This window comes from Nematolebias whitei, chromosome 3 (assembly GCF_014905685.2).
Source record: "Nematolebias whitei isolate Nwh7 chromosome 3, NemWhi1, whole genome shotgun sequence".
Lineage (NCBI taxonomy): Eukaryota > Metazoa > Chordata > Actinopteri > Cyprinodontiformes > Rivulidae > Nematolebias > Nematolebias whitei.
The window spans coordinates 58,872,240-58,889,605 of record NC_056500.1 but is presented as its reverse complement, the minus strand read 5'-3'; the positions used below and the strand labels follow the sequence as shown (position 1 = coordinate 58,889,605).

The 17,366-nt window shown below is 41.7% G+C and overlaps 1 protein-coding gene across 1 annotated transcript in view; it reads right to left on the bottom strand.

The window, feature by feature from the left end:
* Positions 1 to 1,163: 1,163 nt before the first annotated feature.
* LOC119407572 (palladin) overlaps positions 1,164 to 17,366 on the bottom strand; it is a 69,229-nt gene continuing 53,026 nt past the window's right edge. The window contains exons 2-9 of the mRNA XM_037674393.1: positions 13,602 to 13,823; positions 12,908 to 13,057; positions 11,823 to 11,911; positions 10,583 to 10,715; positions 2,891 to 3,098; positions 2,642 to 2,807; positions 2,428 to 2,561; positions 1,164 to 2,331 (exon numbers count right to left, since the gene is read on the bottom strand). Of these exons, the coding sequence (XP_037530321.1) occupies positions 2,171 to 2,331; positions 2,428 to 2,561; positions 2,642 to 2,807; positions 2,891 to 3,098; positions 10,583 to 10,715; positions 11,823 to 11,911; positions 12,908 to 13,057; positions 13,602 to 13,823 (1,263 nt within the window). The 3' untranslated portion in view covers positions 1,164 to 2,170. The remainder of the gene's footprint in view (positions 2,332 to 2,427; positions 2,562 to 2,641; positions 2,808 to 2,890; positions 3,099 to 10,582; positions 10,716 to 11,822; positions 11,912 to 12,907; positions 13,058 to 13,601; positions 13,824 to 17,366) is intronic.

Below are 17,366 nucleotides of genomic sequence, written 5' to 3'. Positions count from 1 at the left end.
CACACACACACACACACACACACACACACCCACACACACACACACACACACACACACACACACACACACACACACACACCTCTGCTGGGGCCAGGCATGCAGGGCTACAGCTGGAGGGAATTAGAGGTGCTGCTGGAGGTGTTTCTAGTTCTGGGAATGTTTTTGTGTCCAATTCCAGTTTTTAGGACCTGACATGGTCAAAGGTGACTGTCACGTGTAATGATGAGTTCTGAAGAGCTTCTCTTCTTCTCTAAAACGTTCTGTACATACATAAATAAAAAAATACATTTTCTCTCCTGATGTCCACCCTGCGTCAATTCATGTATCAAAGCATCATCATAATGTTGTGGTTCTAAAATATTTCAACTTTGAGCTCAGTGGAAAAAAAAAAAAAAAGAAGCAGATTCCACCATCTCAACATTTCTTAAACAGAAATGAAGCCAAGATAAAATAAGTGGTGTGAAACACCAAGCCCAGCAGCTTGTAGGACCTTGTTAAGCAACAATGACTCCAAGCGGTCTTCTGTATGACTTCATGTCTACATGGTTGTGGAAGAATTTTAGCCCACTCCTCTTTACAACATTGCTTCAGTTCATTGAGGTTTGCAGACATTAGTATTTGCACAGCTCTCTCAAGGTCCCACCAACACATTAGTCATGAACTTTAACCTCTAACCTGCTAACTGAGGCCTGTGCAGTCTGATATGGAGTTCTTGGATTTTATTTTTCTGAGCATTGCAGATCCCCAACTTGTGGGGATCTGCAGGGACTCCTGGGAAGACTGGTCTTAAATGTGTATAATCTTCCTCACTGTAAGGTCATTACAGAGTTTGGGCTTTTAGTTCAACAAAACATGACATGATGGAATCTGCTGAGTGTTTGGACACGAAGTCTCAGAACCTGATTATTTTGATTATGTCTTGTTATGTAAAACCTTCTTTCCCCACAATTGTAGGATTTTAAACATGCTCTGTTCAATTGAAAGTGTTTTGGTGCTCCATGTTTTGAAAGACTCATAGATTTAGAAAAAGAAAAGAAAATCACGCCATTTCTCGAGTTTGTATTTTATTACAGTTCTGAAATAAAATAACAATCCATAAACAGGCATTGATTGGCATCAAACTGTGCCAGCACTGAAAGATCAGCTGATGAACACTAAACAAAGACAAATGACTTCTACAGAGACAAAAAGAAATAATATATAAATATATTTAAACTTGCAAATGTTTTGATTTTTGGTTGTGTTTTTCTACATCCAGATAAAGATGTTTGGCACTATACAAGTGTCCAAAAAGTAACATGCAAAGAAGAAAAGTGTTAAACTGAAGTAATTTAAGGTAGTAAATACATTTTAAAACTTTTATTTTCCAGTCAGGATCCTTGAATGACCAGAAATATAATTTAAGTCTTGTTTGTTGAGCGTCTGTTTTTCATACAAAAATAAAACTAAAGGTTTGTGTTGTGTGTAAGAAACACACGTTCACAGCACTTTTCTTTGAGTGACAATACTTTTATTTCACTCCTCTAAAAGTTAAACAGAAGATAATAAATGAGCCATCATCACCAACGTTCCTCTATTCTCAACCTGCGTTTCACTTCCTGACAAACTTTCTGGAACTTGTGCTCAGACACGACCTTCGTCTTCCTTACATGAATCGCAAGGTTCACATGGCCCGGACTTTTCCAGTACCTTGAATCTATCACCGGAGCCGATACATCCGTACTGAGCCACACAAACCGTCCTCTACACATCCTGGTGAAAAGTGCTACCTACGGGTACAGTCCGTGCACGTGGCACCACTTGAACATGCACAGTGAGTCGATGTTGCATCGTTTCATCTTTACACAAATGAGAGGCACTTTATTGGGCAGCAGTTTGTATTTCTGAACAAATCTTTGATCGTAAGCACTTCAGTCATTTTCCAGGTCAACTTGATGAGTTTTGTTCTATAATAGTTGTGTGTGTGTGTGTGTGTGTGTGTGTGTAGTGGGGGGTTATAATGTATGAAAACCAAAGCTGCTTGGTCGCCCTCGGCTCACCGACACTTTCTTCTTGTACCTGTGGTTCAGTAGTGGTAGACGAGTTTCAGCCTGTTGTGTTTTTAAGTGCGTGTCAGGAGTGCTGGAATCAAGGGCAGCTTTCGGGGATGTTGTAGGTCCGTGTGCAAACTTTACAGGTCATCACTTTCCACCAGGCCGTCAGGCTGCAGCGGGCTGGAGTCAGGAAAGAAGGCCGCCTTCACATCCAGTCCTCGCTCCGTCAGCGCGGCATAGCGACTGGTGGAGGGACGCACCTTCTTGGGCTTGGGGCGGTTTGGCTGCTGCCACTGAGCTGAGGACAAAGGAGGATAAAATGATGAAGGTAGGTGTGGGGGGTCAGTGAACGCCACACAGATACTGTTGGAGTCACTGAGCAGTTTGAACGTACCGTGAATGTCGAGGCGAGCGGTGCTAGATATGATGCCGGCATCGTTCTTGGCAGAGACGGTGTACCAGCCGGCGTCTTCTTTCAGAGCTGGCTGGATTATCATGCACAGGTACCCGCAGTTGTCCTGGTGCATGCTGGGAAAGGAGCATTTACTTTATTATCTGGGGGTTGGGTGTAAATATAGAGAAAAGCTTGAAAAAACTGACTGATTTACCTGATTCTGTCAGTGTTGTGAGTGAATGACTCATTCTCCCTCTTCCAAAAGATCTGTGGGTGGGGAACCCCAGCCACCCGGCACTCCAGTCGCACAGGATGTCCCTCAGCAACGCTCGTGTTCTGCAGCTTCTCAATGAATGAAGGTGCCTTGTGCATCTCTTTAGCTGTGGGGGAGGGAGAGAGTCTGTTACTGAGCTGCACCATGAGAATAAAACATGAGAGCTGTTGAGTGCAGCTTTGTGTTTACCTGCAACAATGAGCTCCAGGTTGAATGAGTTCTGGCCAGCTCGGTTGCTGGCAATGCAGGTGTAGATGCCTGCGTCACGGCTCGTCACGGGCTCAATGACGAGCGAGTGCACACCGTTTTCCCTCACCAGCATCTTGTGGGCAGAGTCAGGGCGAATGGTCTGTTCGTTCAGCTGCCAGATGAGGTCAGGGGTGGGAAGGCCACTCACCTGCAGGAGGATTAAGAAAAACAGTGACTGTGTGAATCATCTGACCTGTTCAAGGAGTCATGATTGTGCAGTTTGTGCTCTTTTTTTTTTTTTAATAGTAAATATTTGCTTGTGTCCTCTGAGGGCTGAGCCCAGTTCCCTGCAGTGCTTTGTCATGGGAATAAAGTGAAAAGAGGAAAAACCCGTCTCTTTCTGAGGGGCGGAAACCCAACACCTAGTCTGTTGGAGCCTGCCCACCTGGAAACTGTGCCACAGTAAACAGCTTATATTACAGGTCCAAATGTGCTGCAGCATTCATAGAAACACAGAAGGACCATGAAGAGATAAGCTATCTGGACGTGAGTCCACACATGCTTATTAGTCAGGATATTTCCAGGATGGAAACTTGTGTAAGCCACAAATGATCTGTGATCAAACGTCTGCCAATTTTCTTTTAGAAAACTCCAGACTTTTCTAGATGCTAAGTTTCAAAAATGTTTGTAGACTCTTGAGCTCTTCTGATGCTAAAACATTTTAAAATTTATTTTTATTAATTCATTCATTTAAAAGGAACAAAACTAATTCATCAAAAAGAAAAAAACATTGAATGAAAATGGTGCAGAAAGAAGAAAATTCTTATATCTGCCCCTTAGTTAAAAAAATAGAAAAAACCTACAAACAAACAACAACTTAGGGCTGAACAATCTCCAAAGTGCAAACAAAAAATATTAGATATCCTTCACATAGTATCATACTTTCTAAACAATTTTAACTTAATCAATTTTTTAAACATATAAATTGTTTTAGAAATTTTTATTGAGATAGAGCAATTCCACATCCTGTTCCCTGAATTACAACACAGCTCCTTCAGACCAGTTCTAAATGGAGGTTTTACAAACATTTCCATTCCCTTAAGGTCATATTGACTCTCTTTTTTATTATTTTTTAACAAATTTTGATTGAATATTTGGGGGTAATATTTTTTATGAGCTTTATACATGACTTGTAAAATACTATTTTCAACCAAATCGTAAAATTTTAATAATTTCAACTGATGAAATAATATATATGTTGGGTGACCATAGCACTTCATAATAATAATTCTTATAGCTTTTTTTGTAAAATAAAAATAGGGTTTGTAATTGTTTTGCATGCTTTTCCCCAAACTTCAATACAATAGATTAAATATGGAACAATCATTACATTATACAATATATACAAAGCTTCATCATTCAAAAACTATTTTACTTTATACAGTAATGCAATTGATTTTGCTATTTTTATTCTTAGATATTTACATGAGATTTCCATGTCAGCTTCTCATCAATAACGACACCCAAAATGTTATTTCATTAACTATGAATTTCAATACTGTCAATTTCAAATGGGATTTCAATATTTTTTTTCTATTACTAAATATCATGTAGTTTGTTTTTTCCAAATTAAATGATAACTTAAGTTGGAACCAAGTTTGTATTTTTACAAATTCTGCCTGTATCATCTCTAACATCCGTTCAATATCTTCACCCAAAACAAAAAATGTGGGATCATCTGCAAATAAAACACAAAAGTCCTGACACATCAACCAGATCATTCACATACAAAATTAACAACTTTGTCCCAACACAGAGCCCTGAGGAACTCCACATCCATTAACACAAAATTCAGATCTTACATCTTTACCTGTATAAACTGTCTCCTATTATTCAAATAACTTGATACCCCCTGTAGTGCCAATCCTCTAATGCCATATTTATTCAGTTTTTCAAGGAGAATGGTGTGGTCAGTAGTGTCAAAGGCCTTTTTTAAATCCACAAAAACGCTAACACAATACTGTTTTTGATCAACAGCAGTTGTTATCTCTTCTATTAGTTCCATGAAGTTCTTTTGTTAAAAAGAAGCACCACTTGGTCACCGTTTGACATAAAAGTTGAATATTTCTATGTTTAATTATCTACAATTATACAATCATATAAAAAACTAGTATTAGAAGTAATGTGGGGTTCACAGTTGTGTCTGTATGGTGCTTGGTTTCCAGAGGTCAGTATGGACTTAGTGAAAACAATGAAACAGGTGCAATATGAAGTGAATTTGTTTTCCTCCATCCATGTTGTCTGGAAGACTTTTCCAAGCTTTTTCTTCCTTTTCATGTTTGGTATAGTTGTAAGCCTATTTCGTATGTTCAATCCAAAAATGTCTCCTTGCTTCATTTCTTGGAATATCGCACAAACCTTCTGTAAATGTATACTTGTGATTCAATTCAGTTCAGTTCAATTCAATTAAAAAAATATTTTATTAATCCCAAAGGGAAATTAAATGTTGTAACTCATCACCCTGGTTTCATTAAAGAGTTGTTAAAGATGATGATGTCTGTGGGCAGGAAGGATCTCTTGTAGCGGTCTGTCTTACAACAGATCTGTAGAAGTCTCTGACTGAAGACACTCTGTTGTTGTATGACAGTCTGATGAAGAGGATGCTGAGGGTTGTCTATAATGTTCTTCATGTTATGAAGAATCCTTCTTTGTACAATCATCTCCAAAGGTTCTAGAGGAGTCCCCAGAACTGAGCCAGCCTTCTTTATGAACTTGTTGATCTTTTTTAAGTCACTTGCTCTGGTGCTGCTCCCCCAGCAGATGATGGCAGAAGAGATGACACTCTCTACAACAGACTTATAGAAGATATGCAGCATCTTGCTGCAAACATTGAAGGACTTAAGCTTCCTCAAGAAGTACAGTCTGCTCTGTCCCTTCTTGTAGACACTTCACTGTTGCATTTCCAGTCCAGTCTGTTGTCCAGGTGAACCTCAAGGTATTTATACTTCTCCACCACCTCCACTTCTTCTCCCATGATAGAAATAGGGTTGGACCTGTTCCTGTTTCTCCTGTAGTGAACTAAGCCTCAGGTCAAAAACCTGACCCTGAGGGCCTTCCTGGAACAGGAACTGTTATTTCATTGATTTGAGTCCAGAAACACAAATTAAGCTCATCCAGAGACTTTCTGAGTGTGTCCTGCACTGGTCATTTGAAAGAACACTCTCTTTTCATTATCATTACTATTTTACAATATCTTGATAATCAAAGTGTGTTTAGTTCAAATCATTTTTAAATGTTGAAGTGAACTACTCATTTTAAATCAACTGTGAAACAGTATAAATGATTTTTAATCCTCATTCAAAGTAGAAATCAAGTTAATGTCTGTTACAAGAGTAATGATGCATTTTTGATCATCTGTCTGAAATGAGAAGGAGTGAGTCGGTCAAAAGTGAAGGAACGGTCAAAAACATGTTTATCGGAACGAAATGTCATGTTTAACTCTCTCAGATAGATAGAAGGAGACTGGCTCCTAAATGTCTCTGTTTCTTCAAAACATCTTTCTGTCTGTTCTTAAAACAATCTACTCTGTCTCCTTGACTTGTAATAACCTCTGACGTCACTAAAACCACACCCCGGTTGGTTCGTTCAACCAATCAGGAAGTTCTCAGAGGAACCGGAAGTGACCTCTTTAAAAGGGTCAACACTTCCTAGTTCCAAGCAGAACAAGTTCCAGAGCAGAACAAAGTTCCAAGCTGAACAACGTTCCAGACATGAACCAAAGTTCTGAGAGCAGAACCGAACGAAAGTTCTGAAGTGCTGGAGTTAGTTGGGAGTTCTTTCGAGTCTCGTGGGGATTATGGAATCTTCCACATCTGAGTGGAACTCTGACGGGCTCACAGCTCATGTGAGTCCACCTGGGAGGTGAGCGTGCTGTTGAACGAAGTACTCTCACGACTCCTGAGGTCACAGCTGTTCTTACGGAGACGCTGAAAAGAGTTGAAAGAAAACTCTACACCGGAGCCGAAACTATCGTCTGCAAAGGTAAAAGAGTCGATCTTCACTTGCGAGTGTACCGTGGGTTAAGCTGCGTCCAAAGGAGCGTGCTGATCTGGTTATACAGACACCTTCCCTCACCCATCTCTCTCCATTTAAACTTCATTTCCCCATCTTTAAAACTCTTCTATCTGCCAGTAATTAATCCAGATATTTTCAGAAATGTCTGTTGTATTTCAGTTGCAAGTAAGAAATCATGGCTGTATGATTTCTCATTGTAAAGCTCATTAATTAAGCTGTGTTAATTGTAATCAATCTGTCAATTAATGTAAATGTGTGATGTGTTTTAAATCGTTTTTAATTAAACGGCTCACTGTTGTTGGTGAGCCAGAAATTTAAACACGTTTCCGTCCACATTTAATCATTCAAGGCACGATAGTACTCAGTCCAGAAAAATGAAAGAATCCGTTTAAATAAAGGATAATATCAGACGCATATTATCTCTCATTACACTCCTGAAATCTACAATCATCTCCTTTGTTTTGTTCACATTCAAGATGAGATGATTGCTTCCACACCATGCCACAAAGTGGTCCACCAGTTCTCTGAACTCAGCTTCTTGTCCATCTCTGATACACCTGACCACTGCAGAGTCATCTGACTATTTCTGCAGATGACAGGATTCTATTTTGTACTGGAAATCTGAGGTGTACAGAGTTAGACACACAACCCTTCAGTTTCACAAACTGTGGTCTGTTTGTCAGGTAGACTTTGATCCAGGTGATTGTTGAGGTCTCCACCTGAGTCTTCTGGAGTTTCTGACAAAGCAAATCAGGCTGGATTGTGTTAAATGCACTGGAGAAATCAAAGAACATGACTCTCACAGGGCTGTCTGCCTTTTCTAGATGACAGTGAGTTTGCTGAAGCAGGTGTATGATGGCATCTTCAACTACAAGTCCACGCTGATAAGCAAACTGCAGTGGGTCCTGATATGTGCTTGTTTGTTTAGTCAGGTGGGCCAACAGAAGTCTCTCTAGGACCTTCATGATGTGGGATGTCAGGGCAACAGGTCTATAGTCATTGAGGACTAGATTGTAAAGCAATGAAGAAAACTAATAACAGGAACATGTCTGCATTGGTTTTTGCCAGGAACTTAACAGATGTTTAAAGCCACTTAGAGATGTCATGGTCGAGAGCTTCAGATCTTTTTACAAGATATTCCAGGAAACAGGAGTGGAGTAGGAGAAGGTCCTTTTGCCAAGTTCATTCTGCACTGAGGGAACACTGCAGGTAATAATGTCTTGAGAGCGCACGCTGTAGCTGCACTCACGCAGAGACATGTAGGAGGAGATGTATGAAGGCAGCAGACCAAGAAGTGATTTAAAGATGAAAATGTACCAGTGAGAGAGTCTGTGTGAAGTTAATAATGACCAGTTAACCAGTGAATACAGGGTGCAGTGGTGGGTACGGTAGTTACAGCCAGTTATGAATCTTCACGCACTGTGATAGACAGCATCCAACATCTACAAGGTGCCTGTAGGCGCGTTCATGTAAATAATGTCTCCATAGCCAATGGAGAGAAGGAAAGTTGCAGTTACAAGGTGTTTCCTAGCATTCAGAGTTAGACAGGATCTATTTCTGAAAAAGAAACCCAGTTTAACTTTCAATTTCTTTACCAAGGTTTTGACATGAGGCTTAAAAGAGAGAGGTGAATCGACCACAATATCCAAATATTTATAAGAATCGACCAACTCAATAGGAACACCATTTGTAGATACAATAGAAGGAAGGACTGCTGATACAGACTTCCTGTTTTAAAACAACATCCCTTTGATTTTATCAACATTTAGCACCAATTTGAGATGGAACAAATCTGACTGGATGATATCAAAAGCAGATTACAAAAGCTTGAAAATCTTAGCAACCATTCTAGCTCGATAGTAAACAACTATGTTGTTGGCATAGAAATGTAAGGATTCATCAGGAATGATCTGACCTACATTACCTATGTAGATTGTAAAGAGGGTGTGTCTTAAGACTGATCCTTGTGGTACACCATTGTTAACAGTTAGATAACTGGAAGAATTACCATTATGTTGAACACATTGCCTCCGATCTGAGAGATAATTAGAGAACCAACCAATAGTATGATCTGAGAAACCAATTCCTGAGAGCTTATCATGTGCATTTACAGCCTGTTTGAGTCACTCACTCAGGTGATTTTACAACTTTAGTTGTTGGAATCAAACTATCCTGGAACACCTAAAAAAAGTTAAGTCAGGTCCTCTGGACGGGTTTAAAAACAAAACAAAAAATTGTAAAAACGTTTCATCTTTCATCCGAAAGACTTCTAAGTCTTTCTTTTATCTTTCTTCAGACTTAAGAAGTCTAAAACTAGAGAGATATGATCTCTCCTACTACCTGTGAAATACTTGTTTATACAAATTCATCCTACGTGCACCGTTATATTCTACCATGTTGTTAACTATATTTCTTTCGTATTTTTTAAATAATATATTTCTTTTTCACTTTTTCTTACTTTATTTTGTACCCTTATTGCATGATTCAGTATTTTTGGGGGTTTTGTAGTGAGTCAAATAGGTTCTTCTCATTCTGTATATGTGTTTTCATTCATTGTTGACTTTGTGTTAACCTGCATACAAATAAACAAACATAAAAAAAAACTTTTTTAGAAAATGCAATAGAAACATAGCAACAAAAGTCATGGAACCCATAGAGTCCATACTCTGTTCTTTTTTTTTACGCATTTATTTAGACCTGGAAAATACTAAAACCAAATTTCAGACTTTTCAAAACTGTGTAGGAATTCTGGTTTGTTATAAATGTTTTCAACATCGTGGGCTCTCTCATAACTCTTTTTTTATTTTACAGTGAATTTGTTGATCCATTTACTTTTGTTGCATGTCTCAGTTTTTCAAGTTTTAAATTCAGTTCAGGCCTGTGAAGAGAAGACAGAGTAAACAAAAAGAGAAAATGAGTCAGCTGTTATAGTTGTTGAAAAACGTCACATCTGTTTTCTCTGTTCAGACCGTTGATGAGACTTCTCCTCTCTGCCAGTTTGAGATTATTTTCCCTAAAGAAGCTGCAGCTGCAGCTACTGAGCTTCGCTCGGAGCAGACCAGACACTGAATTAAAGGGTGGATCTCAAATGGTTTCTGTACTCCTATGATTAACATTTTTTGTCATTGCTTTGAGCTTTTTCCTTCTCAGTTATGTCTCAGATATTTTTTAAAGCATCTTTACTTTATTACAAGACGCAGCATGGCAGAAGGATGCCACGTAAATTAGGTACAATTTTAATCTGATGAACTATTCAAATGTTTTTTGTTTTAAGTGGAAGTCTATTTGGCTAAAGAGAATTGCTGTTCTCATTTTACACAATCATTTTCTATTTCTCCAGGTTAAGTGTTCCTTTAGATTAACACATATTTTGTGAATGCTGATGAAAAACTCAAAAATCTCCCCATATCATCTTTTATTTTCACCAGTGGAAGCAGCTTGATGCTAAAGATAACAGATTTAAATTACAATAGTTTCATTACTTAATCATATTTATTAGTTTATATTTATTTCAAGACCATTATTTAAGCATGATGGCTGTTTAAATAAGGTTGTTTTACATTAACAGTGCACCGTGGTCACCTCCACAAGGCTGATCCAGTTTAATGGTTTAATTACCTTACAGTCCATCCGACACAAGCGGCCCTCCTGGACGATGAGGTCACCAGGTGCCTGCAGGAAGTGGGGCCGGAAGTGACGCTCTTGGATGTTGTCGTTCTCATCGCCACTGTCTCTGGACCTGGACCTGGGCCTGACAGAGGGACAGACTTGGAATTAAATTTGAACTTCTGGTACATTGAGAGGTATCAAGGTTCATGCTCAATAATTCAGGTAGAAAAATCCAACAAAGTTGAATCATGAGTCAAGTGACTTAACTTTGCTGGGTTTTCTACCTGGATTACTGAGCATGAATCAGGATATTTTGAAGTACTTTGGCCATGACTGCCTCAAACGAGTAGGCGGGGGAGAGAGCGGACTCCAGAAACCCTCTGAGCACCATCAAACTGATTGATCCACTAAGTGAAGGTGTTATTTATAAGACTGAGTTTGTTGTGGCTCCTCGGACTGATGAAGTCTTTTGGATGAAAGATGGAACATTTCAACAAAGAGAAACTGTTCAAAGGACCTGACAACTTTGTTGGGTACACTGATAGAGTCTCGGACTGAATTGATTACTTAACACGTAGTCTGAGGGGGTCAAAGACCGAACAGACACCACTCTTAATTTTTTTAACAGTTTTTGTGAACAAGATTTTAGAAACATTTACATCACCATTGATTTTGCATCACAAGGTTATTTTGGCAATAATAAAACTTTCTTAAAAGTTCATCCCAGCAGCTCTGGACCTTCAGGAGTTTTTATAACTCCTCCTCACATCAGCTGACATGAGCTCCTCACCTGCATGTGAGCCAAGAAGAGTGAGATACAATGATTGTTATCTGGATGTCTTCTCACTCAAAACAGTTCTGAGCTCTTGTTTAATCAAGGAGTGTTCATGTTGAGAACAGTTTTTATGTTCCTTCAGGTGCCATCAGAGTGTCTGATAATGTTTTACTGTCTGTGCATGCATGAACTGTTGATATGAGGTCATCAAAGCAATAAAACACAGAGTACAGCTGGACCCTCTTATCAACAATCAGCTGCTCTTCCCTGAACTTAATGGAGAACGAAGTGTGATTTGTGTAAAGAGGAGCCTCCTGTAGCATTTTGTGTTTGACTCTGCAGGAATGTCAGCAGCACGAGTCGTGCAGCTGGTGTGCAGCTTGTTGCACACGTGCCAGCCAGCAGCTGGATGCCCTGACTGAAATAATGCCCAACATTTTGTTCACCTTCTTTTCGGTTACAGTGGACTCTCACCTTCGCATGTGTCCAGGTGCCATCCGGGGGCTGCGGCCGCGCTGGTTTACTGCCTGCACCATCATCCTACCAGTGCAGCTAATCCTGCCCTGCAACGGGAGGACAAGCAAGAATACAGAGGTGATGAGAGGCCACAAGTAAACAGGAAGACATAAGACATGGCAAGTTGAACGTGAACGCTTGACTTCTTTAGGGCGTTAGTCATTTCCTGGTTTAATCAAAGCCTTTGTCTTTCTCCTCCATGAACTCAGTATGATTCTGTTGTCCTGCTGGCCTGTGCTCTTTATCACACACCATCAACAGGTGGGCCAAAATGTTTTTGTCCAGGTCTGTATGTGTTAGCAAAATAGCCAATGAACCGCCAAACAGATTTAGATGAAAACTGAGTAACTGGGTAGGACGGCATGGTGGCTCTGTGGGTAAAGCTGCCGCCTCTCAGTGAGAAAGTGGCCGGATTGAATCCTGACCGGCGGGTGGGGGGCTTTCTGGATGGAGTTTGCATGTTCTCTCCGTGCATGCGTGGGTTTTCTCCAGGTACTCCAGTTTCCTCCCACAGACCAAAAACATGCATGTTAGGCTGAATGGTGACTCTAAATTGTCCCTAGGTGTGAGTAAGAGAGTGAATGGTTGTTTGTCTCGTTTGTCTCTATGTGTCCCTGTGATGGACTGAAGACCTGTCCAGGGTGTCCCCTGCCTCTCACACAGTGATTGCTGGACATGGGCACCAGTGACCCTCATGACCCGAAAAGGAAGAAGCGGATAAAGATAATGGATGGATGGATGGATGATGGAGTCATTAGATGTACTTCTACAACTATTTACTTTTGAGGCACTGTAAACTCGACTCAAGATGGTTGTCACAGCTATTCAACCAAACCAAACACAAAATGGCTTTAACTCAATTTACAAATTTTGAGTTAAAATGTGTGGTAGTATCTGAGAATCATCCCCAGCACATGCTCTGAGTGTTACTTGATTGCACAAGATTGCACATAAAGTTGTTTTAGGGTTTGGCAAAAGTGTCTGTGTCATTAAACTAAGATGATTTTAGTCTTTGTCATGATGTGTCTTGGTTTGTGTCTTACGTCTGGGTTAGCTGCGAGGACGGTGTAGTTGCCGTCATCATCCAGTGAGGCTGCTGCAGTGTGCAGAGAGCAAGTACCATCTGGGTCTCGGCTGATCCTGTAGTGCTCACTCATCTTTGAGATCTGCTTGCCATCTTTGAACCAGTAAACCTGTGAAACAAAAATGCAGAACTTTGTTTAATCTTCGATGCCCTGTCATCGTCTGATAAGTACGTCCTTAGCAAGGTAGACAAACCAAAGCAGTGCGTTCCAGCTCACCTTATCACAACACAAACAAACACAACAAACAAATGCACGCACGCACACACACACTTTTTGGGGGCCGAGATGGGGTAGAGGCAGGGCATCCGACTCGGGACCCGAAAGTCCCAGGTTCAATTCTCAGCCATTCCCACATGTCGTGGTGTCTCTGAGCAGAACACCTGATCCCTAACTGCTCCCCATGTGCTTACATAGCTGCCCACTGCTCCACCTGGGTGTATCTCATGTGCAGTGGGTTAAATGCAGATAATTAATTTTGTCATTGTATGAGAACATACAATGATGACAACACATAGCACTTACCCCCCCCCCCCCCCACACACACACACACACACACATTCTGTTCACCACCAGCAGAGCCCCAAAGCAACGTGTCCTGTCCCTTAAAAAATATTCATGCCCAGCTTTGTTCAGTGAAGGCGTTCTTGTTTACCTTTGGTTTGGGGTCTCCTTTAACACTGCAGGAAAAAGTGACGGGCATGCCCTCGAACACTTTGTAGTGTTTGAGCTTCTGGTCAAATGACGGCCCCACCCCCTGGCCTGCGGAGTCTTCATCGTGCTGAACATCATCATCCGACTCCTCCACCGGAGAGCGCTCTAGCCGGAACTCGATCTCACTGATCAGGCGCTGCTCAAAGCTGGACACTTTGTACTCCTAAAGAGAAAAACCAAACAAAAGACAGCTGATTTATAACGGAGGCAGAGGGTGAAGAACAGCAGGGGAAGCACTGCTTGTACCATTATGAAGAAAATGTGAAGAGAGAAACAACCCAGTGCACCCTAAACATTGAATAATCTGTCCTTATTGTAACCACGTGTCCTCCAAGCTTCTAATTGTCTTTCCCCATATGAGCCACTCCTCCTCCATCAATCTCACCAGTGTGCGGTGAAGCGGGGAACATCTGCAGAACAGTTCAGAGTGATGACACGTTGCACAGATAATGACAGGCCCTGGGCACAGCTGCAGAGCCTGACTCGACTCAGAGATCTGCCCACACTGATGTGCTGACACGTTTAACCCAACAGGCTGAGGAGGCAATGTCTTTCCATAAATAATATTGTTTTTACTAAATGATGCACAGTACAGATAACCTCAAAGTCTGGGATCAGCAATCTTTACAGTCACAAAAACCAATTTGCCTATTCTCACACTAAATAGATGGATGGATATTTAGAATGAGTTTGTTACTTCCTAAAATTACATGACTAAAATAAACTGTTGAGATTTATCATTCTGGTTGTTGGAAGTTTATTCCTGTTAAAAGGGAGTTTTTCCTTTCCACCGTCTCATTTGTGCTTGCTCAGGATGGGAGACTGTGATGAAGTGAAGGTTCAACACAATCTGCTGCTTCCTCAGATAGAGAAATTTACTAATTGTTTTTTTTTTTATAATATATGTGAATGTTTCTGTTCAGTGACCTGAGACGACTTCTGTTGGGACTTAAAGCTATAAACTGAATTAAACTGAATTGAATTATCAGTGTTTATCAGTGTTTTCACATTTTAGGACAAAACAAAATGCCAAACTTTTATAAAGACAAACAAAAAAACAACAACACAGTTTATACCTCTTTAATTAAAATTAACCACTGAGCTATGAAGCCCTACTGTCTGAACTGTATTTGTTAAAAAAAAAAAAAAGAAAAAAGTTTAATTACTCTAATCTGAAATAAAAGCATGTATTTGGATCCCAGTAGGTTGAGTGATCATAAAAATCAGTACATTTAGTTGTCTCACCTTTGTTTACATGAACTTTTATAAAGTTTTTATAAAAAGACAAGCTTTTACTTCTAATTCTCCTCATTCTCTGAATTACATTTTTTGTAGAATGCAAATAACTTCTGGCATCGTTATAATGTATAGAGTATTAAATTAGAAAAAATGCACTTTCTGTTACAGCAACTTGCTGTAAATGTGTTAAAATATTAAATCTTTTTGTTGACTTTAAATCGGTGGCAGGGCCCCGGGGGTGGATGAGATTCGCCCAGAGTTCCTTAAGGCTCTGGATGTTGTAGGGTTGCTTTGGCTTACGCGACTCTGCAATATTGCGTGGACATCGGGGGAAGTTCCCCTGGATTGGCAGACCGGGTTGGTGGTCCCCCTATTCAAAAAGGGGGACCGTAGAGTGTGTTCCAACTACAGGGGAATCACGCTCTTAAGCCTCCCTGGTAAGGTCTATTCGGGGGTTCTGGAGAGGAGGGTTCGTCGGATAGTCGAACCTCGGATTCAGGAGGAGCAGTGCGGTTTTCGTCCTGGTCGTGGAACACTGGACCAGCTCTACACTCTCAGCAGGGTCCTGGAGGGTGCGTGGGAGTTTGCCCAACCTACACGTGCTTTGTGGACTTGGAGAAGGCGTTCAACCGCGTCCCTCGGGAAACCCTGTGGAGGGTACTCTGGGAGTATGGGGTACCAGGCCCTTTGATATGGGCTGTTAGGTCCCTGTATGACCGGTGTCAGAGGCTGGTCCACATTGCCAACAGTAAGTTGGGCTTGTTCCCAGTGAGAGTTGAACTCCGCCAAGATTGCCCTTTGGCACCGATTCTGTTCATAACTTTTATGGACAGAATTTCTAGGCACAGCCAAGGTGTTGAGGGGATCCATTTTGGTGGCCTTAGGATCGCGTCTCTGCTTTTTGCAGATGATGTGGTCTTATTGGATTCATCAGATCGTGATCTAGAGCTTTTGTTGGAGCGGTTCGCAGCCGAGTGCAACACAGCCGGGATGAAGATCCATCCATCCATCCATCCATCCATTTTCTTTACCCGTTTATTCCATTTTGGGTCACGGGGGTCGCCGGTGCCCATGTCCAGCAATCACTGTGCGAGGGGCAGGGTACACCCTGGACGGGTCGCAAGTCCATCACAGGGCCACATAGAGACAAACGAGACAAACAACCATTCACTCTCTCATTCACACCTAGGGACAATTTAGAGTTACCAATCAGCCTAACATGCATGTTTTTGGTCTGTGGGAGGAAACCGGAGTACCCGGAGAAAACCCACGCATGCACGGAGAGAACATGCAAACTCCACCCAGAAGGCCCCTGGACCGGGGTTTGAACCAAGGACCTGCTCGCTGAGAGGCAGCAGCTCTACCAGTTGCGCCACCGTGCTGCCGGGATGAAGATCAGTTCCTCCAAATCCGAGGTCATGGTCTTGAGCCGGAAAAGGGTAGAGTGCCCTCACCGGGTCAGGGAGGAGGTCCTGCCCCAAGTGGAGGAGTTCAAGTATCTTGGGGTCTTGTTCACGAATGAGGGGAAAATGGAGTGTAAGATCGATAGGCGGATAGGTGCAGCGTCTGCAGTGAAGCGGGCGCTGTACAGGTCTGTCGTGTTGAAGAGAGAGCTGAGTCAAAAGGCGAAGCTCTCAATTCACAGATCGATCTACGTTCCTACCCTCATCTATGGTCATGAGCTTTGGGTTGACCCGAAAGAGCGAGATCTCAGCCACAAGCGGCCAAAATAATTTTTCTCCGCAGGGTGTCTGGGCTCTCCTTTAGAGATAGGGTGAGAAGCTCGGTCATCCGGGAGGGACTCAGAGTAGAGCCGCTGCTTCTCCATGTTGAGAGGAGCCAGTTGAGGTGGCTCAGGCATCTTGTTAGGATGCCTCCTGGATGCCTCCCTGGTGAGGTGTTCCACACACGTCCCACCGGAAGGAGACCCAAAGGAAGACCCAGGACATGCTGGAAGGACTATGTTTCTCGGCTGGCCTGAGTTTCTTGTTTAAATATAAAATATTTTGCATCAGTGCATCAATTTAATAATATTTCTGTACCAAGTATGGAGATGTTTACATTCATTCATGGCTAAAAAGGTTAGAAAACACTGATCCACAGTAATTCATATGCAGACTGACTACAGAAACAATGTATGTGCATGTTTGTAGTATGATTGGGTTGCGGACTATCTTATGCATCTCGCCTTTTGGGTGGAGTGGGGTAAGGAATGTGTGGGGTAAGGGAAGTGTGAGGTGAGGGAAGTGTGGGGTGAGAGATGTGTGGGGTGAGGGATGTGTGGGGTGAGGGATGTGTGGGGCCAGGGAAGTATGAGGTGAGGGAAGTGTGGGGTGTGGAAAGTGTGGGGTGAGTGTAGAGTGAGGCAAGTGGGGAGTGGGGCGAAGGAAGTGTGGGGTGAGGCAATTGTGGGGTGAGGTGAGTGTAGGGTGAGGCAGTTGTGGGGTGTGGTGAGTGTGTGGTGAGT